Below are 24,701 nucleotides of genomic sequence, written 5' to 3' on the forward strand. Positions count from 1 at the left end.
GCAGATCACATCTCTGGAGTTTATGTAGGAATGAACATTCAACAGGCATGTTGCCTCTGTCCTGCTGACACTCCAGTCATGCTGTTGCAGATGTCTCTCCAAGCTGGGAGACCTTTAAATGGGACAGCAAGGTGCCAGTGGATGCTGCTGGACAAGCAGTTTGTCATAGTCATAAACCTGATACAAACTTTGCTGGGTTTCCTTTGTTCACCTGGAATGACCAGGTTGCCATGACTGTTTCTCCAGGTGGATTCTAGTGAACTCCAGAACAGCCTCACAAACCTCTCCATCATTGTCCGAGGAGAAAGTGTGTCCAGGCCTCTGAATGTGGCTCAAGCTGCCAATGGGAAGGATGCCTTTGTGAAGGTACTGGTGCTCACAGCTTCCCTGTTTAAAGACTGGGGATGCTTTCAGAACAGTCCTTCTGAAAGTCTCCAATGATGGGCTCCAATTCCTCTTTCATTTTTTTTCTCAGGGTATATATGGACGGATTTTCTTGTGGATCGTGAACAAAATCAACTCAGCCATTTTCAACCCATCTTCTCAGAAGCCTAAAGACAGACATCAATCCATTGGACTGCTGGACATTTTTGGGTTTGAAAACTTCAGCAACAACAGGTAGGAAGCTCCAGATGCAATGCAATAGGAAGCTGAAAAGTAGCTGATGTAAAGGGGAAGAACAAAAAACCAAAGAGACACATGCTCTTTCATCATTTTCCTGATTCTCAGAAAAATGGTGAGAATTCCATTACTGAATTTTCCCAGTTTTGATCATGCAGATTCCATTTTTCTTCAGTTTTGATCAACTTCTGCCTCCTTCCCAGCCTTCATTTTAGTGCAGCCATTGCACATGTCTATTCCAGATCCCGAGGAGATTTCTAGCTTTCAGCCAGATAATGTTCCTCAGTGACTTTTGGAAGAGAATCTAGGATCTCTACAGTCTATCTTTTGTGTTCTCTCCTGTTATTCTGGGCTGTTCCCACGACCTGCAGTCCCCATGGGTCCTCACTGTGGTGAGCACCCCAGAGGCACACACACAGCAAGTATGAGGTAATGATACTCAGGTGCAGCATAAAGGAGTAAATAATAAAAGTGGTAGTGCCAGTGCAAGCAGAAACATGTCACATGCTCATAAGTGATTTCCTCAGTTACATGTTCCCCTTTAACTCTGGAGTTTCTTGAAACACATAAAGATCTTTTCTTGCCTACTCAGCAACAGTCAGTCATCAGCTGGCTCACTGCTGCTGGTCTTTGCCACAGCAGAAAATGGCTCCCTCATATTGCTGAGGTTGGCAGCGTGCAGTGATGGTGGTCACAGCACTGTGGGATGTGGCAGTGCTGTATCTGGAATGTGTTTAATGCAGAGGCTAAACAAATAGCAGAGAGCAGTGCAGCACTGGCCAAGGATGACCATGGGCTTTCATCTTGTTCTTCCCCAGCTTTGAGCAGCTTTGCATCAACATTGCAAATGAGCACCTTCAGCAGTTCTTTGTGCACCATGTCTTCAAGCTGGAGCAAGAGGAATACCTTGCAGAGCACATTGCCTGGAACAACATTGACTTCACTGACAACCACCAGGCTTTGGAAGTCATTGCACTCAAGCCCATGAATATCATCTCCCTCATTGATGAAGAGAGCAGGTTCCCAAAGGTAAATTTCTGGTTTCACTTGAAATGCCTGGCTTTGCACACAGCTCACAGGTAACACTTGGGTTTGGACACACAGAAGTGCAAAAGTGGCTTTCAGATACGTTAGGAGAGGCAATATCTTCTCCCCATAGATGTTTCTTTCAAATTAGCTCACCACACAACTGCTTCACTCTCTGCTGGAATGTGCTCTTCCTGGTGCCTTGCTGCTGAAACTCTTACAGCAGTTCCAGACAGAGAAGGAAGGAGTCTGGATCATTTTACAAGGGCATCTTGGGAAATCTTTGAAATTGTTAATTGTTTGAGTATTGTTCTGCTGTTGGTCTGGGCTACAGCTTGCTCTTCTTTCCCCTTGCTGACAGACTTAATTGAGCAGTGTCACCATAGTGAGGAACTGGAGGGGAACTACAGACCTGGCAGCTAACCTTGGCCAGGAAGATCATAAACAGATCATTTTGAGCACCATCTGTACCAGAGCAGGTACAGAGAAACAAGTTGCTCAGGTCCAGTCAGCAAGGGCCCTGCTTGACCAATCTGATCTCCTTCCATGACAAGGTGACCTGCTCAGTGCATGAGGGAAAGGCTGTGGCTGTTGTCTACCATGATTCTGTGGTTCTGTGAAATGTTATCTTTCAGTCATCTCAAAGAAGAAAAGCAGAGATGAAAGTAGCATCTGATCTCAGACATCCCTGTAGAGCATTTTCATAGTCTGCAGAGCATGGTGAGGCTAAACTGGAGTGTTGGTGCAGGAATCAGATGACAATGGAAGGTCTCCAGAAAAGCAAGCCCCTGCCTCAGCTCATTTGTAGTCCTTCAGGCACTAGAGGATCATGTACAGGCAGACAGCTTTCCCCTTTCTTCCCTAAGAAGAGTGTGGTCCCACAGATCAGGAAGGCACCTCTTCCATGATTCCCAGAGCACATGACTTCTGAGAGCAAAGCCCCCACTGCCCTGGGTGCAGGTGAGTGCAGAGAGCTCACACAGCCCATGAGGGGATGGCATCATGATGGCACCCTTGAAGAGAAGCACCCAGCTGACTGCCTAGCCTCTGGAACTCATGGTCTGGGCATGCTGGCTGGGATCTGCTCAGGGATTTCTCCAGGGATCTCTGAGTCTCGCACCAGCTGGGGAGTGCAAGAACAACTGTGCCTGCCCAGGAGAAGGAGGAGGCATCCCTTACAGCTTCCTGGGTAGCAGGGTGTGAGAAGGTTGGTGGGGGCTTTGCTTGTGACGTCCAAAGATCTGGTAAATTCTCAGCCCATCTGGTGATATTGGTAATGTTATGGGGACTTGTGTACAGCCCTAGAACACCAGGCCCTGTGCTTGATGGTGTGTTCTGTCATGATGCTTGAGACAGGGGTCTGTGTGAAAGGAAGGATACTGTTGGCACTTTCTCCAGATCTACTACACACAAAAGGGCAGAATTTGAGCTTTGGTTATCTCTGAGCACCACTTCTCTTTGTTTGCTGAGCACAGGTCAGTGCTGGGGACAATCTGCTTAACCATCCTTTTTTACCTGTATTTGTTTCTAGGGCACAGATGCCACCATGCTTGTCAAAATCAATTCCCTCCATGGTAAAAGTAATGTCTACATCCCACCTAAAAGTGTTCATGACACCAAGTTTGGCATCAACCACTTTGCTGGGGTTGTCTTTTATGAATCAAAAGGTGAGTCTATCTCTGCTGGATACAGAGGGGGAAGGGAAGGGCATGGATGGATGCTTGACCTGGATATGTAGCTCTCCAGGGTAGTGTTGATCTGAAGTTGATCAGGAGGTCAGAAGGATTACTCTAAACCAATCTGCAAGTTACTGTAAATTAAGTGGATTTCAGGTAGAGTGGTGCTAGAGCCAGCAGGCTGCAGAGGTGACAGGCTAATTTTGTTTCCATCTTATAGATTTCTTGGAGAAAAATCGTGACACACTGAGTGCTAATGTAATGCAAGTGGTTCATTCCTCCAAAAACAAATTCCTGAGAGAGATTTTCCAGGTGGAAACAACCCCACCTATTCTGGGACGTGGGACCATTCGGCATCTTGGATCTGACCAGGTCTACAAGGTTGGTTTACTGGCACTGTCTTGCAGAAACAACTCATTTCCCCTGCCTTACACACACCTCTGGCTGTTCTTGATCTCCTCTTTCTTTTGCACTGTCTCTGCAAATCCCTATTTCTTTCATTCAAATTGTTTCTGTCATGGGGGCTACAGGAAAAGTCAGGGTCTGGTGTTCATGCTGTAAACAAGAGCAGTGTCAGCCCTGTCAGGCACGTGTGCACCCTGGACATCTGTGCAGCCATGCCTGCAGTTGTTTCAGAACCATGAGTCCTGATGCCTCCCCGCATGGATGTCACTGTGTGACAAAGTTCCTGATGGGTCATTATCACAGACTCCACTGAGCCTGCTGTGTCTGTGCCTAGTGAAAATAAGGATGTGAAGTGCAGTGGACTAGAGAACAGTGTGGGTCACAGTTCAGGTTCCCCATCCTGCTCCAACTTCCACATATCTTGATTTCTGAACATTTAGCTATGTAGTGTCACCAGTATGTGAAGGTACTTATGCTTGTTTACATCTTTGAGTTTTCCTGTCAGGATACAGAACAATCAGCTCGTTCTATTACCTGTCTATTCTCCTGGCATTGTTTTCTGATCCTGTCCTTTCTTCCTCTGTCTTCATCCCAGTGTGGCTTTCTGCTGTCCAGAACACCTGGCTACGGACAGGTAAACATCCTGGGGGCAAAAAATGTCAGAAGTGGTATAAGCAGCAGATAACTGGCTTAGCATCTCTTAAATGCTATGAATACCTCCAGATTAAATATCAGGTGTATTTACATTGCTCTAATGGGCCTTGTCCCTATAAATAAGGCTGTGTTATTGAAAAAAAAGTACAGCAGCATCTCAAGAAAGGAAATACCAAATGTGGGCTACCCCATGTCAAAATGCAACAGAAATTAGCTGTTGAAGTTCAAATAAATGGGACCACCATTGGGAAGCCTAAGAAGCAGGCTACAAAAAAGAATAATGAGTGATGTGCCAGAAAACACTCTTTTGTCCTGAGGTCTCAGAGTTCCTTTCCTGATGCACAACAGAAAAGTCACCATTAACAACAAATTCAGCTGTAACAATGTTGCATGTGTGAGATCATGAGAGTATGGGCTTTGGCCTTGTGTGGCCAGCAGAAAGGCCTCTAAGGTCTGAGAGTGACAATCACAAAAATACGTATATGTTGTCATTATACCCACTTTGGGTGCTTGCTAGCCCTAAGATGCATCAGAGCTGCAATGAGACATTCCCAGGAGCTGTTTTCCAACGACAGGAATGACTGATCACTGGAGGGCAGCCTTGCCCTGTAGCTGAAGCTGAGTGTGGAAATCTGAGTATTCAAATGGGAACTTTAGAAGTAAGAACAGCAGGATGAGCACTTCCTAAAGATCGTGGAAGTGAGGGGGAGCCACTGGACTTTAAATTATTTACTTTGAAAAATTTCCAACAACTCCACAATGGACCAAACCCCCCAGACAAACTAAGAAACAAACAGGCTGTGTTGTGCTGCAATGATCAGCTCATTGCCTGTATGTAAAAGTCTAGTGGAGTCCTTTTGTTACTTGGAATCTGTACTCTTGTCACTGTAAATTAATGTGCTCATACTGAGATGTAGAAACTTAGGCCTAATTTGTATGAAAAAGACAGGTGGAACTGTGCTGTCAGAGAGGCTGGGGAAGTCTGGAGCACCTCATAGTTTATACTCCAGTAAAAGTTTGCCTTTTCACTGCTTGCTGTAATATTAATGAGGAAAGTGATCAGCCATCCTAATCCCTAAGGAATGGGCTGTTCTGGATCTTTAGCATTCCTAGCTATGATGGCAGCAAAATATCTGGCCTGGAGTTTATTCCTGCTTTGGGAGTGGCTGTTTCTCACCAAGCTTTCAGGCACACTCCCAGGAATCACAGCTTGGCACCCAGGCCTGGCACTAAACACAGCCTTGGTTGGAACAGCCAGGTGCATGTGGGCTCCTGTGGGTGGAATTACTTCCACCACAGCCACCCCTACTACTAGAACTTAGTGCCCAAGTAGTGAAAGCACTTAGTGAGGGGTTTCTTTACAAGAATAAACATAAATTAATAAGATGCAGATGGCCAATGTAACTCCCATGTAGGTAAACAATTTTTTTCCTGGTGGTTGTGTGATGCTGTTAGATTGTACAAAAATACAAAGGTTTATTAATTGGCCTCTGAGATTGAATGATGTTGCAGTCAGCATGTGCTTTCTCTTCCCAGGGCTTGGATACCACCAAGCGCCTCTCGACACTGGGAGGACAGTTCAAGCAATCCCTGGAAAAGCTCATGAAGATCCTGGAGCAGTGCCAGCCATACTTCATCCGCTGCATCAAGCCAAATGACTACAAGAAACCACTGGTAATGCTCTAACAATACAAGGTCTTACCTTTGGTAAAGTTTGTAAGGAGAAAAGGCTCTCAGTTTCTGTGTAACATTTTCTAGTTGTACTTGGCTGCACCCAAGGAGAGCTGGAGTACAGGGTATTCCTGCAATAAACATAATTAGGAGGATATATGGTTAATTTGCAAAAGCATCTCAAAAAAGCACTATAGAGTAATGGATAGCAAAAGAGCATACAGGTGTATTCCTGAGTAAAGTTACAGACACCTTTTCAGTAAAGATAAAACTGCAAAGTCTGTAGACCCTCAACACAAGAACAAGCAAAAAACATCAGAATCAACAATGATCATACTATGAGATAGCCTGAGAGAGAACAGGAGAGCTGTGGGAGTTTGTGAGAGGTGATTTGGCTTAATCTGACATACCAGGAAGAGTCCATTTGTCATTAGGACACGTGGCTGGGACTTGGGGAATTTTGACCTGGTTCTACTGGAAAATCTTGTATGGTGTGGGTCAAGTGATTTAAAAAATTTTGAAGCACTGCATGTGGCTTAGTGAGCCAACTTTTAAACTCAGATAAGATTAAACAAAAATAAGAAGAAAAGAGCAGGATGCCTGCTGTGCTTGGCATGGTATACCCAAAGGCCTAAGTTGATAATGCATCTATTCACACCTACAAAATTATATGATGAAGTCACTGTTCATCTGAAATGGCAGTTTTAGAACAAAAAATGGGAGCCAGACTGAAGTAAACAGACTGTGTCTACCGTTGACATACACAAAATTGAAGACCCTTTATGCTTGTAATGAATTAATTTAGCGCAGGGAAGTAAAGTACAATTTAAAAAAGCACAGTATGCCATTTTGCAGGCCCTCTGAGGCTGGAGGTTAACAGATATGTTCTGAGGGATAGTGCATGTGTACCTTTTCTCAGTGCTGAGCCTCCTCCCTGCCTGCTTTCCCTGCAGCTGTTTGACCGGGAGCTGTGCATCAAGCAGCTGCGCTACTCGGGGATGATGGAGACCATCCAGATCAGGAAGGCCGGGTACCCCGTCCGCTACAGCTTCGAGGAGTTCTTTGAGAGATACAGATTTCTTCTGCCATGGTCTCTGCGACAAAAGGTGTGCAAGCAAAAACATGGTGTAAGGCTAATCTAACTTTTCCTTATGAGGCTTTAGTCTTTCCCACAGAAGAAAGTTTTTGAATTACTGCTGGCAGAGTTGAGGGAGATGTCAGCACAGGAGAAGTCATCATAGGAACTGTTATCACAGGAATTATAGCTGAATTGTTAAATACTCCCTTCAACCTTAGCTGAAAACAGAGTTGCTTTGAGGTCCAGCTGTCCTTGGCCTGCTTCTCAAAGACATCCCAGATACCTTCCCCATTCCCATTGCCCTCAGGTGGTTTTTTACTGTGATCACACAATTCTCAGGTTTCTGGTGTCCTCCTCACACCTTGATTCTGGAATGTTTAGTCAGGCAATCACATCCCTCCTCTTGCTGACCATTTGAGCTGAACCACTTTCATTCATGATACTGCCAGCCCAGAGGTCTGCAAGACCTCATCTGTTTCTGCTCTTCACCCTTTGGAATGCAGGCCAGTAGATCCCTGCTGTGTTTCACTTGCTGTGTTTCACAGCCAAGCCCTAACATCATGATGCTTTTGCACATCAGCTGAAGAATGATACTCGACAGAGCTGCATCAGCATCTCCCAAGCAGTGCTGGGCAAGGATGAAAGCTGGCAAGTTGGAAGGACCAAGATTTTCCTTAAAGTAAGTAAAAAGGACAGTTTATTGTCTTTTTAAAGTAAGTAAAAAGGACAGTTTATTGTCTTTTCTCATGAAAAACTGGATGCTTCACAGTACAGCCTGGCCTGCTTGTGCAAGAGTGGCAACCAAGGAGGACCAAGGGTTGTCTTACAAACTCTCTCTTGAATCTGAGGGTGGGTCTTTGTTCTTGAAAGCCAGATAATTCAATGGAGAGGGTTTGGTGTAGGAGAGGCTGATCCTTTTCCTGTGCTACAGCACTGCAGCTGAAACAGCACAGTGCAATGTGATAGAGCATAAAAAAGGACAGGATACCAGTGCACTGTTGCAGAGGACCACCTTGCCTGTAGCATACCCCCAAGAAAACAGTCTTGCTGCAGGCAGACTCTTGCTTGTTTATGGCTATAGCTAGACCAAGTCTGGTCAGGTGGTGTGCACTCTTCCTACTGCACTACCATAAATGCATTTTAGTCACATTATGCCACATAATGCTGATTTGGGGTCTGTTTCAGACCATGTGTCTCATTTCCAGAGGTTTTAAGTGAGTCTGCTAAGCTGGCATATCCACACTTTCTTTTAACAGGATCATCATGACACTGTATTGGAGCTGCAACTCCAAAATGTACTCACAGATAAGGTTCTTCTTATCCAGAAGGTGATGAGAGGATTAAAGGACAGGTCAGTGACCTTACAGAAGGGAATTTGTGTTATTTTGAAGTAGCTAATCTTTGTGGCGCAGCTTACACACTTTGTGCAGCATTTTTGAGTATGAAATGTATCAGGCTATACCTTCCACCAGCCCTGAATTACATGCACATCATGTAATAATGCACAGTGTATCTATGCAGATGTTGGATAAAGATTTGTTTTGGGTCAGTTTTGTTATTTTCGTGATGTTTTTCAAAATGCAGGGCTGTGGCATGTATGTAAAGGAAAGTTTGAAAGGAGGACTTGCTCTTAATATTTTTAGTAAACAGTAGACATCTGGAAAGCAGGAAATTCCCATGGAATCTGCACCCTTCTCAGAGCTACAAAAATCCTCTTAGTTAGATTGCTTCTTGGATACAAGATGTTGACAAGAATCAGATGGAAACTAACTAGTCTTCCTCTTTGCCAAAGATGCCTAAGTCTTGCATTGTGTCTGGTTTAGTTTGAACTATCTTCAAAAGTGAAATTTAGTCACTGTCAAATAGATGTCTGTCCTCATTAAATGCTTTACATCATGATTTGTACTCATGGATCTTGTAACCCCTCAACCAGAACCATGATATAGGACTGAGTCTTGGTTTGGTTTAGAAATACCCTTGACCATAATGAAGGAAGAACTAAAAAATATGACACAAATGCCCCAAAACTTCCCTCTTTTCTTTTCAGACTCTGCCTGCTATCCAACAAAGTATCCAAACTAAAAGCCTCACCTTACTTTTACTTTTAATCCACCAGAGCTATGTGCTGCCTTTTTGAGCTGCAGTGTGACAGTTTGTACCATCTTGAGGTTCATCTTGCTCAGATGGGCTCCTCATCCTGGCAGCAAAACAGAGAGAAAGAGGTTACTAGATGGGAAAGTTAACTTGTACAGTCTTGATGTGAGGGGTTTTCAGTTCTTACAGAGCTCTCTGAACACAGCAATTAATTTGGTCTGTAATTGCTATGAGTATTTTTGCAGCAAATAAGGCTGACATCAGACTGTGGACTCCCCTGAAAGGGGAAGAAAAGCCACCTTATTCTCTACTACTATCATAAGAAGCAACAGAGATAACCTGTTGTTTGTCACCTCCCATGTGTGTGTGCTTAGGAAGCAGTTCCTGAAACAGAGGAGGTCTGCTGTAGCCATTCAGTCAGCCTGGAGAGGCTACTGCTGCCGGAAGGAGTTCAGAATGGTAAGGTGAAGGTGCATCAATGAATTTATATTTGTGTGTGTGTGTTTATATATTGTGTCCTGCCAGACTGAGTGGAGTATTAGGAATGAAGATATTCTCAACTGAAGGGAGAATAGATGACAGGATGTAAAGGAGGGTATAAAGTCCAAGGAGGGCTCTGGGACCTCTCAGGGCTTGCTGAACCTGTGACATTTCTGCTTTTTGATGAAATAGGACCCAACTCACCTTCAGCAGGCCTAGATCCAGAGACCTGACATATAAGTGGTCCCACACTACTTATAATCAGAACCACAAGCCTAGCCTTTGTGCATCATCACCAAGCTATGAGCAAAGTGTCTTCCACAACTGCTGCAGGAAAACTGGGAATTTGTAAAAAATTACCAGAAAAGTCATATCAATCTCACATTATTAAGAATTTTGCCAGGGGAGATTCAGATTCAGATTAGATATTAAGAAAAAAAACTCACTGAAAGAGTGGTCAGGCTCTGGAATAAATTGCCCAGGGTGGTGTTGGAGTCACCATGCTGGGACATGTTGAAAAGGCATCTGAATGTGGCACCTGTGGCTGTAGTTTAGGGGTAGTTATGATGGTGCTGGATTGACAATTAGACTAGATAATTTTGAAGGTCGCTTCCAACCTTAATGATTCTGTGTGCAAAATATTGACTGTTTTCTATAGATGGTGCATTTTCTGGGTGAGGAAAACTGGGGGTGTTCACAGATTATGTATTTGTGTGGCAGGAATTATTATTATGATTATTATATTCCATACATCCCATTTGAGATCAGAAGGAGGAGAAACTGCCAGTTTCAGTCAGAAACATTCTATATTCTGCATCAGTGATGCAATTCCTGTCTGATTGCTTGTTTCCATTCACCTGCCTTCATTTCTGCTTGTCATAACCCCAGGCTACCATTGCCACTTTCTGGAGCCACTCCTAGAACAGATCCCCCAAATAAGTCTATACACTAGTTTTAAAGGCCTATTACTGGTAGAAAACAAAGCATAATGGGTAATATTACATTAGCCACTTCCAGTGTCTTTATCCAGTCACCAAATTTTGTTGTCTTCTACTCATCCCACCTTACATCCCAACTCGTCTTGATGGTTTGGAACCATAATTGTTGGAAGCCCAAAGATCTCTCTGCCTGTCTTAGATGGCTCAAGCCCCTGCCAAGGGGCTCAGAGACCTTGGCACAAAGCCCAAGACACCTGTGAGTTTGATTTTGACCCATGAAGCAAATTACCACCTTTATATGAAGAATTACAAGTCAAGAGAGTTTAAATAGAATAATAGTTAGTTTGTCACAAGGTGAAAAATAGATTTTTGGAGTTTTTAGAATAGGGGTTCAGAAAGCAAGATGGAAGAATCTAAGCATGCCCAGTCTTTCCCTTCTTCTTCTTGGCCTGCATCTTCTGCTGTGGTAGTAGCACTTTTAGATTAGTTTAAGGTAGAAACTCACTGTCTAACATAAGTGATAAGTATTAAGAAGTTATTATAAGTAATGTACATGTAGTTTTTCGTATAAAAAGATAACACCACCCCAAGGCAGTCAGTGTGCCCCAACCTGACCTGCCAGACAGACCTCGGCGGGTCAGAGAAAGAATGTTCTAGATAAGAAATAATAAACAACCTTGAGAACGAGAACAGAAGAATCCTGACTCCTTCTTCAACTGCTGGGCTGGGAAAAAGAGACTTGTACATATCTCAGAGTCACTGTGACCAGCAGAGATTCTGAGCCACGATTCCTTTTCTCTCTGCCCCGCAGGCGCTGCTGGGCTTCGGGCGGCTGCAGGCGCTGTACCGGGGCCGGCAGCTGGCCCAGCGCTACGAGGCCACGCGCGCGCGGATCGTGGCGTTCCAGGCGCGGTGCCGCGGGTTCCTGCTGCGCCAGAGCCTGGCACGGCAGCACAGAGCTGCACGCGTCATACAGGCCCATGCCAGGGGCATGCTCGCTCGCCACACCTTCCAGAGGATGAAGAGGGAGGTAATGCTCACAGATGCCTTGTGAACACGTTGTTTCTATGAAATCCAATAGAGATTTTATCACCGGCAAGTGTCGCCTTAACATAGCATTGGGTGTGGATATTCATTTTGGGGCATTTTAATTTGAACTCTTGCCAAGTACAAAAGCAGAGTGTTAAGCAGACTAATCTTGTTTACATTTGCTTTATGTGATAGTTATCATGGATCAAAACTTCATTGATACAGCTGCAGTGGCTGCGACAGAAGGGAGAAAAGATAAGATCTGTGTTATCAGCCAGTCCTGCAAGGGGACATCAATTTCTACAGCAGGGTGGCACTCAGGGAACCATTCAGAAGGGAATCCCAATACAGTGTGTCTTGGAAGGTGCTACCCTTGGCAGTCCATAGCACAGGATCCTTTCTGTACTAATGCTGTACAAACAGGACTAAGCCAGTTTGCAGATTTCTGCCTACGGGCTGTTCCCTAAAATGTCAAATCTTGAACTAAGCCTCTGCTGGGACAAAGTCCTGCTATGGACAGTTTGTTAAAGGCAGAAGGGAGTTGCCTCAGCAGTCGTACAACAGTCACAGAATACTCCTGTTGTCCACAGAACAAGCTGGAAGACAGGAATATCCAAGTCCTGGGACCATTGAAAGGAAGGGAAGAAGCTATGAGACTACAAAAGGTAGGTATGCTGGGGGAGGAACACTGGCCAGCATTACCCAGCTCACACCTGTGGACTCGCTCAAACCTCTGAGCACTGCTATATTTAAAGAAAGATAAGACATAGTTGTAACCCTATTTGTAATGATGCTTTGAAAATATAACAAGGCAAACACACACACATTTCTGATTGCAGCATAAGGGGGCACTTTAGCCAAATATGTCCAATGCTATTACAAGTCTCCCGACACAAAACATTTTAAAATTTTAAAAATTGTGAGGTTTTCTGTTAGAAATTCTGTGCTTTTCCTGTATTATCTCTTGTTGATTAAATTCTTATTTGAATTGCAAAATCATTATCAATAGGCCAACAGTCCATAAAGGCAGCTGTAAGAGCAGGGCCCTGCTGCTCATGGGCCAAGTCTTTGTGACTGCTTGACACAAGCAACATTTGACTTCCTGTTTCAACACTGCTGGCAGAGCTGGACCTCACAATCACACACCTTTGTAGAAGTGTTTCATCTTCATACCCCTTCACTCTAGCAGAATGATGTTCATTCACGATGTTCGTGTTCAAATCATGCCTATTTCTGTGTTTAAAGGAGCACCTGCCAACTCAGGAGAGAGAGGAGGCAGAAGCAAGACAAGGGAGGAACGTGCTTGGCAATAAACCAACAAATCATGATGTTATCAGCGACCAAGAAATGGTGGACAAAATTTTTGGGTTTTTACCTTCTATGATTGGAGGCCAAGAAGGACAGGCTCCTCTGGGTTTTGAGGTACTGAGCTGCAGACTGGTAATGGGTCATGTTTATCCCTTGTGTAAGCCCATTGATTGCTGGAATTCCATCAGTGGTCAGTTCTGTTTAGTGAACTTCTGTACAGTGAAAAAATCCCCCAAATTATTCATCCAGTCACTAAAGCATCTCTTGCAGAGGTGAGTTCCCAAAAGTTTTTGGTCACATGGTCACATGCAGTTTAGGGACTATATAGCTTCAAACTTTGCATTTGTTTCTTTGGCCCACCCTCTGCATTTTGGCACCAATTTTATGCTCTGCTGACAGTGCTCTCAGTGATTTTCTAACTGAAACAAGCTGAAAGTTCATGACCCAAGTTATATCATATTCTTACAGGCAAAATCTGTGATATACTTGTCCTGATAGCTGTGGAGGTTGGAATTTTGTAGGAAGAGGTGGGCAGAATAGAATGGTATGGATAAGTGATGTGAACAGTAACACCTGTATTTTCTATCAGCAATATTCTTGCTGAGGACCAAGACAGGAAGACCACATGGAATGGATGCATCTCAGAAGGACAAGCTCTGAGTCCAAATAATCTGTTGGTAGCAACTGTAAATGCCTTTGGGATTAGCTGGAAAGGCAAATTCTGGAAGACCTATGGTCAAGGGAAAAAAAAAAGCAGAACTAAACATAAGCATATCAGAGTTCAGTAAAAGAAAATATGCTTCTTCCTCATGTTCTGCACAGGACTTGGAAACAAAGCCTAACAAGCTGGAGGAAGTGGACCTGGACATGGTTCCCATGAGTGTGGAGCTAGAAGAGGAAGCACATGGTTTGGAAGAGTACACCTTCCCCAAGTTTGCAGCTACTTATTTCCAGGGCTCTTCCACACACACACACATCCGGAGGCAGCTGCGGCACCCGCTGCTCTACCACGAAGACAAGGACAACGTCCTGGTATCTGGCTCCTTGTTGTTCATGTTGAACCTGCTCTTTCCACAGCCCTGGCTTTACAGGTCCCATCATCCCTGGATCCTGGCTCTGGCACAGCCCTGGGAACCAGAGACTCCAGAGCCAAGGAGATAGTCCTGAGCCATGGTATTGAAAGCAGCAGTTTCCATCAGCATTTTTGGCAATTTGCTGGCAGACACTTCATACAAACACCCGCCCAGTGCAGGATCTCTGGTCACCTTTGTTCTTGCCCAAAAAGGGAACTCAGGGGTGTGTTTTGACTTCTCCAGACACCTTTTGGGGATAAAAATGGACTGGAGAGAAGAAGAATGAGAGCTAGTCTCTGCTCCTGTTAGGGTTGCTGGTCTGTGAGATAGGACAGAAGGGGTAGGGCCAGGCCTCTAATATGCTACTGAACCAGAGGGGGATTGAGGAGGGTGTTTTCCTTAATTCTAAGCAGCCTGGCAGAATGGAGGACTCCATGCATCAAGAACTTTGCTGTTACTTGGCTTTCTAGTTCTGGGCATGAAGGGTCCTGGCAGACTGCACTCCACTGCTTATCTGTCTAGGTCAGCAGATGCAGAGTGCAGTTCAGCCAAGGCTTCAGCACCTCCCTCCAGCCACAACACACCTTCAGGGTGTCAGTAAAGGGAATGGTGAGGCTCAGCAATCACAGAAGAAATCTGACCTTTCCACCAGTGCTGTACCCTCTTCCATTAGCAGGAAAGTTTTGTGTATTGCTGTCTTGTTGTTTGGTATGAAACTAAACTCTTCATGTAGGTAGCCAGAGGAAATGGGAATTTTAACAATTTGGACTGGGTAAAGGAAGAAAATGCTCTTAATCTAAACAGGCAGAAATGGCATGGAGCCATTCGTCCTGTTGGCACTGTCTGACTGTGCTTTCTGCTCTTATAGGCTTCTCTAGCTGTGTGGGTGATCATCCTGAGGTTCATGGGGGACCTGCCAGAGCCAGCAATGTTTGCCAAGAGTGCCACCACCAAGAGCAGCTCCGTGATGACACAGATATATGACACACTTGGCAGGAAAAACCAGGTCCAGTTGAAGAATGACAGCCCAAATATGGTGAGACAAGCAGACTATGTCTGTGTTTTCATTTGCTTTCCTTGGTTTCTGTGCTGTTATACCAAGAGTGAGAAAAGCAAAGAAACTCTTTCATGCTACTGTACTTGAAATGTCACAAATGCAAAAGTCCTGGCAGGACACTGAGCTCTTTCTGGCAGGAGAAGAAAACACAAAAACATCTTCACTTGAGCATCTTTCTGTCCTTAATGAATCATTCTTGCTGTGCATTAATCTGATTTCCTATAATGGTAATGTATATTGCAGAGAGAAGGCAGAAAGGATAACAAGATTTCTAAGGGGATTTCATCCCTGAAACTGAAACGGTCATCCAAGCTGACAGGGAAGGTAAGAAGGAAATAGATTGCTTCCCTTTCTTCTTGCCTGAAACCCTGTCTTCACCTTCTGACCTTATGTGAGCAACCTCCCAGCTGAGAACTTGTTTCCCTGCCAAGCCAGGGCAGCCCTTTGTGGGATATCTGGTGCAGAGCTCTTTGGACACAATTCCTATGTGCACTGATGTCATCTGCTCTCTGGCAGAGAACACCAGGAGAGATTTATTACTGAGAATTGTTGGCTTTACAGAAGAGCTTGCCCAGAGGCATGAGCAGACTGAGAACCATGTGCTGTACAGGACAGTACAAGACAGTTCTCTTAGCCAGAGACAGTGCTGTAACAGCACATTTAATGAGTTACCTTTAGAGGGAAGGGGCCTGGTTCTCCTGCCCTGAGCAGGAAGAGTTTTAGCCAGTAAGATAAGGAAGGAATGTCTCTCATTTATGGCAGAGCTGCCTGCCAAGAGGGGAGATTTCTAGAGCACTCTGGGGTTCTACTCTGTTTCTTTCAGGTGACAGAGCAGCTACGAACTGGAGAAGAGGCTTTCCAAGAGGACGTCTCGATCTCTCAGAGACCTATGTCCAACCTAGAAAAAGTACACTTCATTATTGGCAATGCAATTCTGCGTCCTGCCATCAGGTAAGAAATTTGTACCCCCTTCCTAGGGCCAGGTGCCCATTGCATCAAGGAAATGCAGCATCCTTTTTCAACAGTCCTGGAGAATGACTCCCTTTACTGCCTTTTCTGGTATTTTCATGCTGCAGTTTAGGCCAGCTGCCTCCATGTATGGCTTTGTGAATACCCCACAGGTATGGAAAGGGGCAGAGCTCAGGGCTGTGACTCAATAACACTTGAAGGTGGAACACTGCCCTAGAATGAGGGAGAAGAGTCACTCAGAGGAGTAACAAATATGGAGTTAATGTATACTAAGTGGATGAAAGGTTTCCCAACAGCCTCTTTTTGAGCACTCAAGCCATGTCCCTGAATCAGAGATGGTCAAAGATCTGGATTGCTGAGTGTATCAGACACTAAGGAGAAATCCTGACCACAAGCAGTGTGAGGCTGGACCTTAGGCCAAGCATGGTGTGAAGGATACATCAGAAGCTCGTTGATTCTGACCTGACCTCATGAATCCTCTACTTTTTTATCCTAAGCACTTTTCTGTAACAAAGCCCAGCACAAACACTGGCTGTGCCTTGACCTCAGTCATGGGCTGCATTCCTCTCTCCACAGTCATTCTGTTTCAGTCAAGACACTCCCTAAAGCAGATTCTCTATTGGAAAAAATTGCATTCAATCCACATAGCATAATAGCCACAGGCTAAGTACCCATACCCTTGGTTTGTGTTTCATCAAATATCCTATGAAGGAACAGAAAACTCATCCAACTTATGCCCTGTCACATCAGATTTGACAAATGTGTGTTCCAAGAGTCTAGAAAAAAATTAAGATGATATTTTAATAACAGTTTTATTTCTATGCAGATTTTTTCATCTGTTTCCCTTAGGTCCTTGTTGCAGGTAAACTTGCATTTTCAGAAGCTTGCACTGAAGTGCTCCTTTCTCCACTTCTGTGCAAGATTAATTCCAAGTTTGTGTATAAATATAAATAAAAAAATTAATATATGCAAATATATAAATATATACATATAAAACTAAGCAGGGTGTCTCCCATCCTTATCCCCAAATCCACCTACAAGCAGACAGACAAGAGCCATGAGCTACAACCCACATGCTGCAGAGAGCTCAGACCAAGTTACACATCTAGACTCTTGGACAGCAATGCCATTTCACAGCTGGATGACCCAGCAGTTGTTTTCCTGCACAGCCCTCTGCTTCTCTCTCTCTCTCTCTCTCTCTCTCTCCCCGCTGAAGTTAATTCAGCATGAGAATTGCACTTGAGTAAGAAGGGGTGGCAAAAGCCCCTAAGCATGCCTGGAGCCTTTTCCATAGCAAATCAATTTCCTGAGGTGCATTACAGGTGCTATCCTAGCTGTTGTGGTTGAACCTAGCTCAGATCTACCTCATCAAGCTGCAATCCTGCCAAGCTTGCAGTTGAATTGTAGCCAAAGAGTTCAGACAGCGAATTATCTGTTGTTCTCATGTTTCGTTACAGAGATGAGATTTATTGCCAGATTTGCAAACAACTCACAGAAAACAGCAACAGGAGCAGCTATGCTCGTGGCTGGATCCTTCTGTCACTTTGCCTTGGCTGCTTTCCTCCTTCAGACACGTTTGTGAAGGTACACTGCTAACCCTTCCTACAGCAGCTCACACACCTCAGCTCAGCTGGTGTCTTGTGTATTTTGATGCTGACAGCCACATCAAATGTTTGACTTCCAGAGCAGCTGGTGCTGTGGTTTCAGCAGAAACTTTCTCATCACATACGCTTATCTGGGAATTTAAATAAATTATTATTGCATTCATATTTAGTTTTTTCATTACACATCATAGAGTCTGGATTCTGTTGTTCATCACAGTTCTCATTTTAGATCTATAATCTGCAAGGGATCTGGCAAATTTTAACTCCTCCAATTCTGCCTTTCCAGCCAAAGACAACTAAAAGATGTCTCCAGTTACAACCCTTGTCATTAAATATATTCAGGAGGCCAGTACAAAATCACACCCCCAGGTTTTATCAGTCCTTACCCTGTATGTCTAAGCCCTAAAAAGTCCAACAGATACTTGGACTTTTTAATTATTTATTAATTTCCAAGTTTAAATGGAGGATAAATCCACTTCATCACAGGATAAAAACTCAATCTGTGTCTCCAACTTGACATCAGGCTTCCTCCTAGATCTGAGAGCAAACAGGATCCATGGGTGTGCATGAAACTTCACCCTTGCTTTATTAACACCCCAGTTTAAACAATCAATCTAATCATACATGCTGCTAAATGGGCACTACTTGGAACAAACCAGTCACAAGCCATAGGCATATTTTGACACCAGTCTTCATCCAAAGACTTGGAAGCATGCAGAATTCATGAAAGACATGACCATGCCCTACCTCTAGGAATATTTTTAATCATTAAAATAACCAGGTGAATGAGGCATGCTTGCACTGAATACAGATACATAAATACAAGTCCTTGCCATCCAAGAGCCATACAGACTCCAAAAGCTCAGTTTATCCCATTCATCTCTTCAAATGTCCCATCTTAATTGTGGACTTCAGTTGATATTGCCAGAGAACTTGGTAGAACTAAAAGTATCAATCATCATTAGACCTAATCTGCCATTAGCCCTCTTCCCAGCTCTTCCATTTGTACAGCATGTCATAAAACTTCAGGGTCTTGGGTTGAAAACAGTAACTCTTGCTCTAACCTAACCATAAGAACAAAGTCTCCACTACTCCTGTAGTTAAACATAGTGGAGAGACTAACACAAATCTTCTCTCCCTTTGGACTGAAAGTTCTGAAGAAAGAGTGAAAACTAAGTGTCTCAAGCCTCCTTTTTGAAGACATTAATTCCAACCCTAATCTTTAATATTTTCTGGTGAACTGAAAGCTAATGGGTCACTGAAATCTACTGTATCAGCTGCAGAAGGTTTTTAATGTTTTTCTGAGGATTGTTGTTTCCTAACTCCCTCTCCTGCTCTGTGCTTGCAGTACCTGTTGAATTTCATCCACCACGGGCCCACGGGCTACGCTCCGTACTGTGCAGAGCGTCTGAGACGCACCTACAGCAACGGGGCCCGCACTGAACCTCCCAGCTGGCTGGAACTTCAGGTAGCAACTCCCTTTTGGCTTAATTATATTGATCTGGGACATTTTGTACTGGTTTTTCTAAGTGTACTGCTTACTTTGTTGTTATACTACATTCACTAGCCTGTAATAACAGGAATTCCTAAATCAAATAATGGAAATCAATTGCACAAGGGGATTGAAGACCAGCCACCTTGGTCTGGGCAGCTTCTTGGATACACCTCTTCTGGCTATTCAGTTACCATAAATGCAGAAAAGTATGTAAGGAGCAGCAGATGATATGCAGGGAAGTACCTCCATCCACTCAGGAACCACAGGCCAGAAACAACCTCGTGAGGAAAGCTCTTACTATCACTATTGGAAAGAACTGAGCTAAGGTTATGCTTTTAAAATGAAAGGAAGAAGGGAGTATGATGGTGCTATATTGTCCTCCACTTCCTTTAACTGTCACCCTCGTAATTAAATTTCACCCTAGTAATTAAAAATAACCCCCTTCTCCTTTCAAGACCTCAGTTCAATTCCTCCCTAAACCTCAGGAACCCTATTGCTTAGCACACATCTTCCTGGGCAATGTGCTTGTTGCAGGCCATCTCTCCACTGACGCATGTAAGGCTGTTCCCAAAAGTCATCAGGACAAGTGTGGCTCATGAAAAGTCTATCAGTCAGCACTGTTATGTGATTCTCAGCTCTACTGAGCTGTGAGGAGGAGAAAACTTGAGTCCAGTGCTGCTCCAGGGATGTAATTTATATTTACAACTCACCATGCTTTGAAGAAACTATGTGGGTGTTGGTGATTCACTTAAAGATTGTTGACCAGGTTGTACAAGGTGCGTAGCTCTTAGATGTAAAAGCTTACTTCATTCTTCAGAAGAAAGTAAGGTTTGTCCATAAATTTTTTCTCTCATTTAACTCTTACAGGCAACAAAGCAGAAGAAACCCATTATGTTTCATGTCACCCTGATGAATGGCCAAAGCATCACTGTCCCTGCAGACTCTGCTTCCACTGCCAAAGAGATCTGTCAGTTCATAGCAGATAAAATCAAACTGAAGGATATCTTTGGGTTTTCACTCTACATTGCTGTGTTTGATAAGGTAAAGTGTAGAAAAATAGAAATGAAAGTACACTCAGCAATTCTTGCTGCAGCCCTGTAAGGTTTCCGTTGCCACATAGCTGACCAGTAAAAATACATCCACTTACCCCATACAGCTTGCATACGCATCTGCTTACCTTTTTGGAGTTTTTCTTGCAGTGAGTGAGGAGACCAGGAGCTTTGTGTTCCTGATCCCAGGCCCAGAGCAGGTTGGCAGTAAATGCTCTGGCAGGTTGCCAGAGCAGGTTGCTCTGGCAGGCCCAGAGCAGGTTGGCAGTAAATGCTCCCTTCTCTTTCTGTGGAGTTGCTGCTGCCCACCCAGCCTCACTGAGGATTCCTAAATTCTGGAATGCCCTCAACCCAGTCCTGCACTGAAACCAAATCAGCTCTGAATCCCAGCTGGATCTCAAGACCTGATAATCCTATTCTGCCTTTCTGTTGGCCCATCACACAGCAATTCTTGCTGTAAGGTTTCCTTTGCCACATAGCTGACCCGTAAAAATACATCCACTTACCACATACAACTTGCCTACCTTTTGGCGTTTTCCTTGCAGTCAGGAGACAGGAGCTGTGTGTGAACTGTCCTTCAGGCAGGCTGGCAGTAAACGCAGTGTCCCTGTGTGGCAGGTGTGGTCGCTGGGCGGGGGCCGGGAGCACGTGCTGGACGCCATCTCGCAGTGCGAGCAGCTGGTGAAGGAGCGCGGCACGCACGAGCGCCACGCGCCCTGGCGCCTCTACTTCCGCAAGGAGATCTTCACGCCCTGGCACAGCTCCCGCCAGGATCCCGTCAGCACCGACCTCATCTACCACCAGGTCATCCGGGGCGTTCGCTTTGGAGAGTACCGCTGTGACAAGGTGGGGCTCCTCATTCAGCCCCCTAAAGAGACACAACTGGATTAGTGCTTCCCACGTTACAAAGCAGGAATGTGAACTGTTTGTAGTGTGTTAGGAAAATTAATCCACCAACACCTGAGGGTTGTGTTCAAAAAGGAGACAGAGGAGTCCTTTTACTTTATTCTAACAAAGGGAGAGGCCATGGGGCATTCCCCTGGGATCTCTCAGATTTTTGGAGGATGCAGCCTCCTTTTTATCCTGATTTCCCGGCCACATTTTCCCCTCTCTTTCCCCATTGGCTGAGGTACTTGAGAGGTACAGACTTCCCAATATGCCTGATACCAAAGATTTCCCTCTAACGCTCCCTTTGAATTTTTATTTCATATGGAATTTAGAGGTTTTCCTTCCCCATTGTTTCTTTCATCTTTCAATGTCTAATTTCATTTATCAGCAACCTAAACTTTATTTGTAAAAGCAAATATCTTTTTCCATTCATCCATCAGTGGAATCCTTCCCATTGTTTCTTTTATCTCCCAGTACTAGTTTTATCTACCAGCAGACCCACAGTTTGTTTGAAAAGACAAATCCACTATTCCTCTCAAGTGGATGTGAACAACCCTTCCCTTCTTAATGAACAATCCTTGTCCAGGTGATTGTGCCAGCTGTCGCACTGACAGTTTTAATGAATACTTTTCCCTTCCCTGCAACTTCCAGTTCAGTGAGAGCTTGGAAGCATGTCCAAAGGGGCAAATTGAGTCATACTTTAAAATATCTTTGCTAGTAATCTCTCTGATGTTACAATTCTGTGAAGTTCATCCCTCCTCATGCTGGGTGACTGTTAAGAGTTATCCAGACAAAAACTGAGAAAACCACATTCCTAAATGGTTCAAAGGTTGAAAGAGGCTATTTAGCCTTTGTGACATCCTTCTAGGCCTCTTTTAATGGATTAATTGTTTCAGGAGGAAGATTTGGTGGAGATAGGTGCAAAATATTGTTATATCCAATTTGGAGATACCATCCACAGTGAACTTGTGCAGAAGGTGCTCCATGACTGTATTCCAGTAAAACAGCTGAAGTCCAAACCCCTGGAAAAGTGGGTGAGCCTTGTAACCTATGCACATGCTAAGGTAAGAGGTTTGTCAGGCAGTGCTGGGTAACCACTCTTGAGCACCAGCTTCTGCTTCTTTCACCATTTTTATTTATTAATAGTCTATTAATAGTAGGGGAAGAAGAAGAACGAGCTCAGTTTGGAGATCCCAAATAGCTCATTAGGTCTGGGGGAGCAGAAAGCCTTTCTGCTCACACTTCCATATGAAGAGCAAGGGGGAAGAATGAAAAAGTACATTCAAATCTCTGAACAGAGTAGCTTTTAAGGCTCTATTTTCCATCTGAAAACCAAGTCAGGATGGGCATGGCATGAAGTATTGGTTTTTGATCTGGAAATGAATTACCTGAATTATTTCCATGGCATCCAAGGCGCATTAGACTTGGAATAGGTCAGTGGGGATTCGAGGAAAATTTGGAATCCAGATGCCTGTGGGCACTGTTAGCTGCAAGTGGGTCCCTGGAGACCATTCCTGATTTACTTTCTCCAAGTTCTCTTGACACCAGTAACAGCAGAGGATTGTTGGGATCTCTGGGATCGGGCTTGTTATTTATTGTCTGCAGATCATGCAAACCAGATTTTACTGAGAAAACCTTGGGTTTGTTTTTTTCCTGCAGGCCCCATACACACAGGACCATCTCTCCTCTCAGACTGTGAAGGAGCAACTTGTAGATTTTGCTCGCTTTCAGTGGCCTTTGCTTTTTTCCAGATTCTTTGAAGTCACTAAGTTTTCAGGTAATATCTGGAGCCTGGGAGTAGAGGATAGATATAAGATCAATAGGGGAAGACTTGTATAGCATTGATAAGGATTTTTTTCTGTATTTTCAGGACCCAGCTTGCCTAAGAACCACTTCATCATTGCTATAAATTGGAAAGGCATCTGCTTCTTGGATGAGTCAGAAAAGCGTCTCCTTGAGCTGACCTACCCAGAGATAACTGGCATCCACACCAACAGGTGAGGGCCCCAGAAAAACAAGATCTGAAGATGGCATCTCTTCCATACTCAGTAAGGGTGTACATTCTCTGCCCCCTCCTTAGGTGATTTGATCTGTGCCTAGAAAGGTGGTTTAGCCTAGGTCCAAGAAAGGGAAAACTGAGCAGCCTGTAAAGGAAATAATGAAAACTGGATCCTTCCACCTGGTGTAAAGTGGTCCTGTTCAGTCAGAAAGGTGTAAGGAAGCACAGGCAGGCATTGAGACAAGAATGGCCCAAATAAGTGACACAGTTAAGCCATTGTCTGTGGTGCATGCTGGGAGTTGACATCTTTTTCAGGTGTCATGGACCAGAAGAGGATCACTGAAAAAAGCTGTTAACTACTGCCTGCTCATGGCACACATCCTTGCATCAGGTTACTCAGAGAAAAGGGTCTTACATACACAAAAAAGCCCCCTGTGAGTACTGCCAGAGATTTAATTAGCTGTTGAGTTACTCCAAAAGAAGGGCGTTCTTGTGTCTATATGGAAGCACTTTTGTACAAAAGATGGTGGAGTCCGGAGCAAAGCTGAACCACTTCAGTCCTTCACACCTGCCAGCTCATGGGAAGGCAAATTAGGAACTACCAATATTCACTGAAAGGGAGTAACCTGCAAGGAGATGTGAGTGCCTTGGCTGTGTTTACAGGTGGGTCTGTAAGTTTTTCAGATGCCCTGGTAACAAATTGTTCAATAATACCTAGGGCAGTGAAGTCATTTGGACAGAGCTGCACTCTCATCACGCTTCGTGCCGAGGAGTTTGTTCTGACATCTGTAAACAGTGTTGTCATTGCTGAGCTGGTGGTGATGTTCCTGGAAGGACTGAAGAAAAGATCACAATTTGCTGTGGCAATGCATGAGAAAAAATCCCAGGGTAAGTCTCATAATTCTTCTACAGGGTGTGGAGAAATCATGAAAGAATCCACAGCACTTGCTTGAAGGTGCTCAAAGAAGAGAGGGGAACTTCATCAAGAGTCCCTTTGCTCCTTGGGGGATGCATCAGCACAGCAATGCCAAGCATAAGGCAATGGGATTCAGTACCCTTGCACACAAATAACCTTTCCTTCCTCCTTCTCCTTCTTTATGTATTTTATTTAGATAGTATAGTGTCCAGGAAGTCAGTTTGGTTATAGTAGGAAGTTGGATCTGGGTTCTCTGGAAATACTTTGCAGAAGAATTTCACAGAAGCAGTAAACTGGAATTTCCTGTGGAATAGAGGTGGCTCAAACAGACATGCATGTTTAAAATGTAAACATTGACTTCAGCTACTTACAACTACTGAGTTCCTTTCCATGCCTTGCTGCCAGTCTGGATACAAAGTCAGCATTCATGTGAATCAAACTGAGTTCTGCCATTGCCCTCACTGGATCAAAGTCAGGGAGTCAGAGGAAACAGAAGTGATTTCTCTGGTGTTACTGGAAAGTGCTACTGGAAAATTAGCCATATTTACACAAATCACTTTTTACTGCTAACTGATTTCAGGCCTTCAAAATACAATTTCCTTGTCTTTCACATTGCTTTACATTTTCTCAGACTGTCAAGCCTGAACAGTACCCCCTTATTCTGTTTTCCA

The 24,701-nt window shown here is 44.2% G+C and overlaps 1 protein-coding gene and 1 long non-coding RNA gene across 3 annotated transcripts in view; one reads left to right on the forward strand and one right to left on the reverse strand.

Annotated features, from left to right (window-relative positions):
* Positions 1 to 20,889, reverse strand: part of LOC134423617 (uncharacterized) — a 35,353-nt gene extending 14,464 nt beyond the window's left edge. Inside the window, exons 1-5 of the long non-coding RNA XR_010029153.1 lie at positions 20,752 to 20,889; positions 9,223 to 9,328; positions 6,963 to 7,147; positions 6,085 to 6,184; positions 4,263 to 4,371 (exon numbers count right to left, since the gene is read on the reverse strand). This is a non-coding gene — a long non-coding RNA (uncharacterized LOC134423617). The remainder of the gene's footprint in view (positions 1 to 4,262; positions 4,372 to 6,084; positions 6,185 to 6,962; positions 7,148 to 9,222; positions 9,329 to 20,751) is intronic.
* Positions 1 to 24,701, forward strand: part of MYO7B (myosin VIIB) — a 49,606-nt gene that overhangs the window by 9,903 nt on the left and 15,002 nt on the right. The window contains exons 11-36 of one of the 2 annotated variants that reach the window (XM_063166765.1): positions 247 to 366; positions 476 to 618; positions 1,440 to 1,650; positions 3,179 to 3,314; positions 3,544 to 3,704; positions 4,324 to 4,362; positions 5,919 to 6,056; positions 7,007 to 7,159; positions 7,712 to 7,810; positions 8,388 to 8,482; positions 9,600 to 9,684; positions 11,455 to 11,673; positions 12,263 to 12,337; positions 12,918 to 13,094; positions 13,803 to 14,012; positions 14,922 to 15,089; positions 15,354 to 15,434; positions 15,934 to 16,061; positions 17,537 to 17,663; positions 19,032 to 19,151; positions 20,046 to 20,219; positions 20,846 to 21,073; positions 22,012 to 22,179; positions 22,775 to 22,892; positions 22,986 to 23,112; positions 23,833 to 24,002. In XM_063166765.1, the coding sequence (XP_063022835.1) occupies positions 247 to 366; positions 476 to 618; positions 1,440 to 1,650; positions 3,179 to 3,314; positions 3,544 to 3,704; positions 4,324 to 4,362; positions 5,919 to 6,056; positions 7,007 to 7,159; positions 7,712 to 7,810; positions 8,388 to 8,482; positions 9,600 to 9,684; positions 11,455 to 11,673; positions 12,263 to 12,337; positions 12,918 to 13,094; positions 13,803 to 14,012; positions 14,922 to 15,089; positions 15,354 to 15,434; positions 15,934 to 16,061; positions 17,537 to 17,663; positions 19,032 to 19,151; positions 20,046 to 20,219; positions 20,846 to 21,073; positions 22,012 to 22,179; positions 22,775 to 22,892; positions 22,986 to 23,112; positions 23,833 to 24,002 (3,670 nt within the window). The remainder of the gene's footprint in view (positions 1 to 246; positions 367 to 475; positions 619 to 1,439; positions 1,651 to 3,178; positions 3,315 to 3,543; positions 3,705 to 4,323; positions 4,363 to 5,918; positions 6,057 to 7,006; positions 7,160 to 7,711; positions 7,811 to 8,387; positions 8,483 to 9,599; positions 9,685 to 11,454; positions 11,674 to 12,262; positions 12,338 to 12,917; positions 13,095 to 13,802; positions 14,013 to 14,921; positions 15,090 to 15,353; positions 15,435 to 15,933; positions 16,062 to 17,536; positions 17,664 to 19,031; positions 19,152 to 20,045; positions 20,220 to 20,845; positions 21,074 to 22,011; positions 22,180 to 22,774; positions 22,893 to 22,985; positions 23,113 to 23,832; positions 24,003 to 24,701) is intronic. The other variant, XM_063166764.1, reaches the window with a different exon arrangement.

Source organism: Melospiza melodia, chromosome 12, assembly GCF_035770615.1.
Source record: "Melospiza melodia melodia isolate bMelMel2 chromosome 12, bMelMel2.pri, whole genome shotgun sequence".
Taxonomy (NCBI): domain Eukaryota; kingdom Metazoa; phylum Chordata; class Aves; order Passeriformes; family Passerellidae; genus Melospiza; species Melospiza melodia.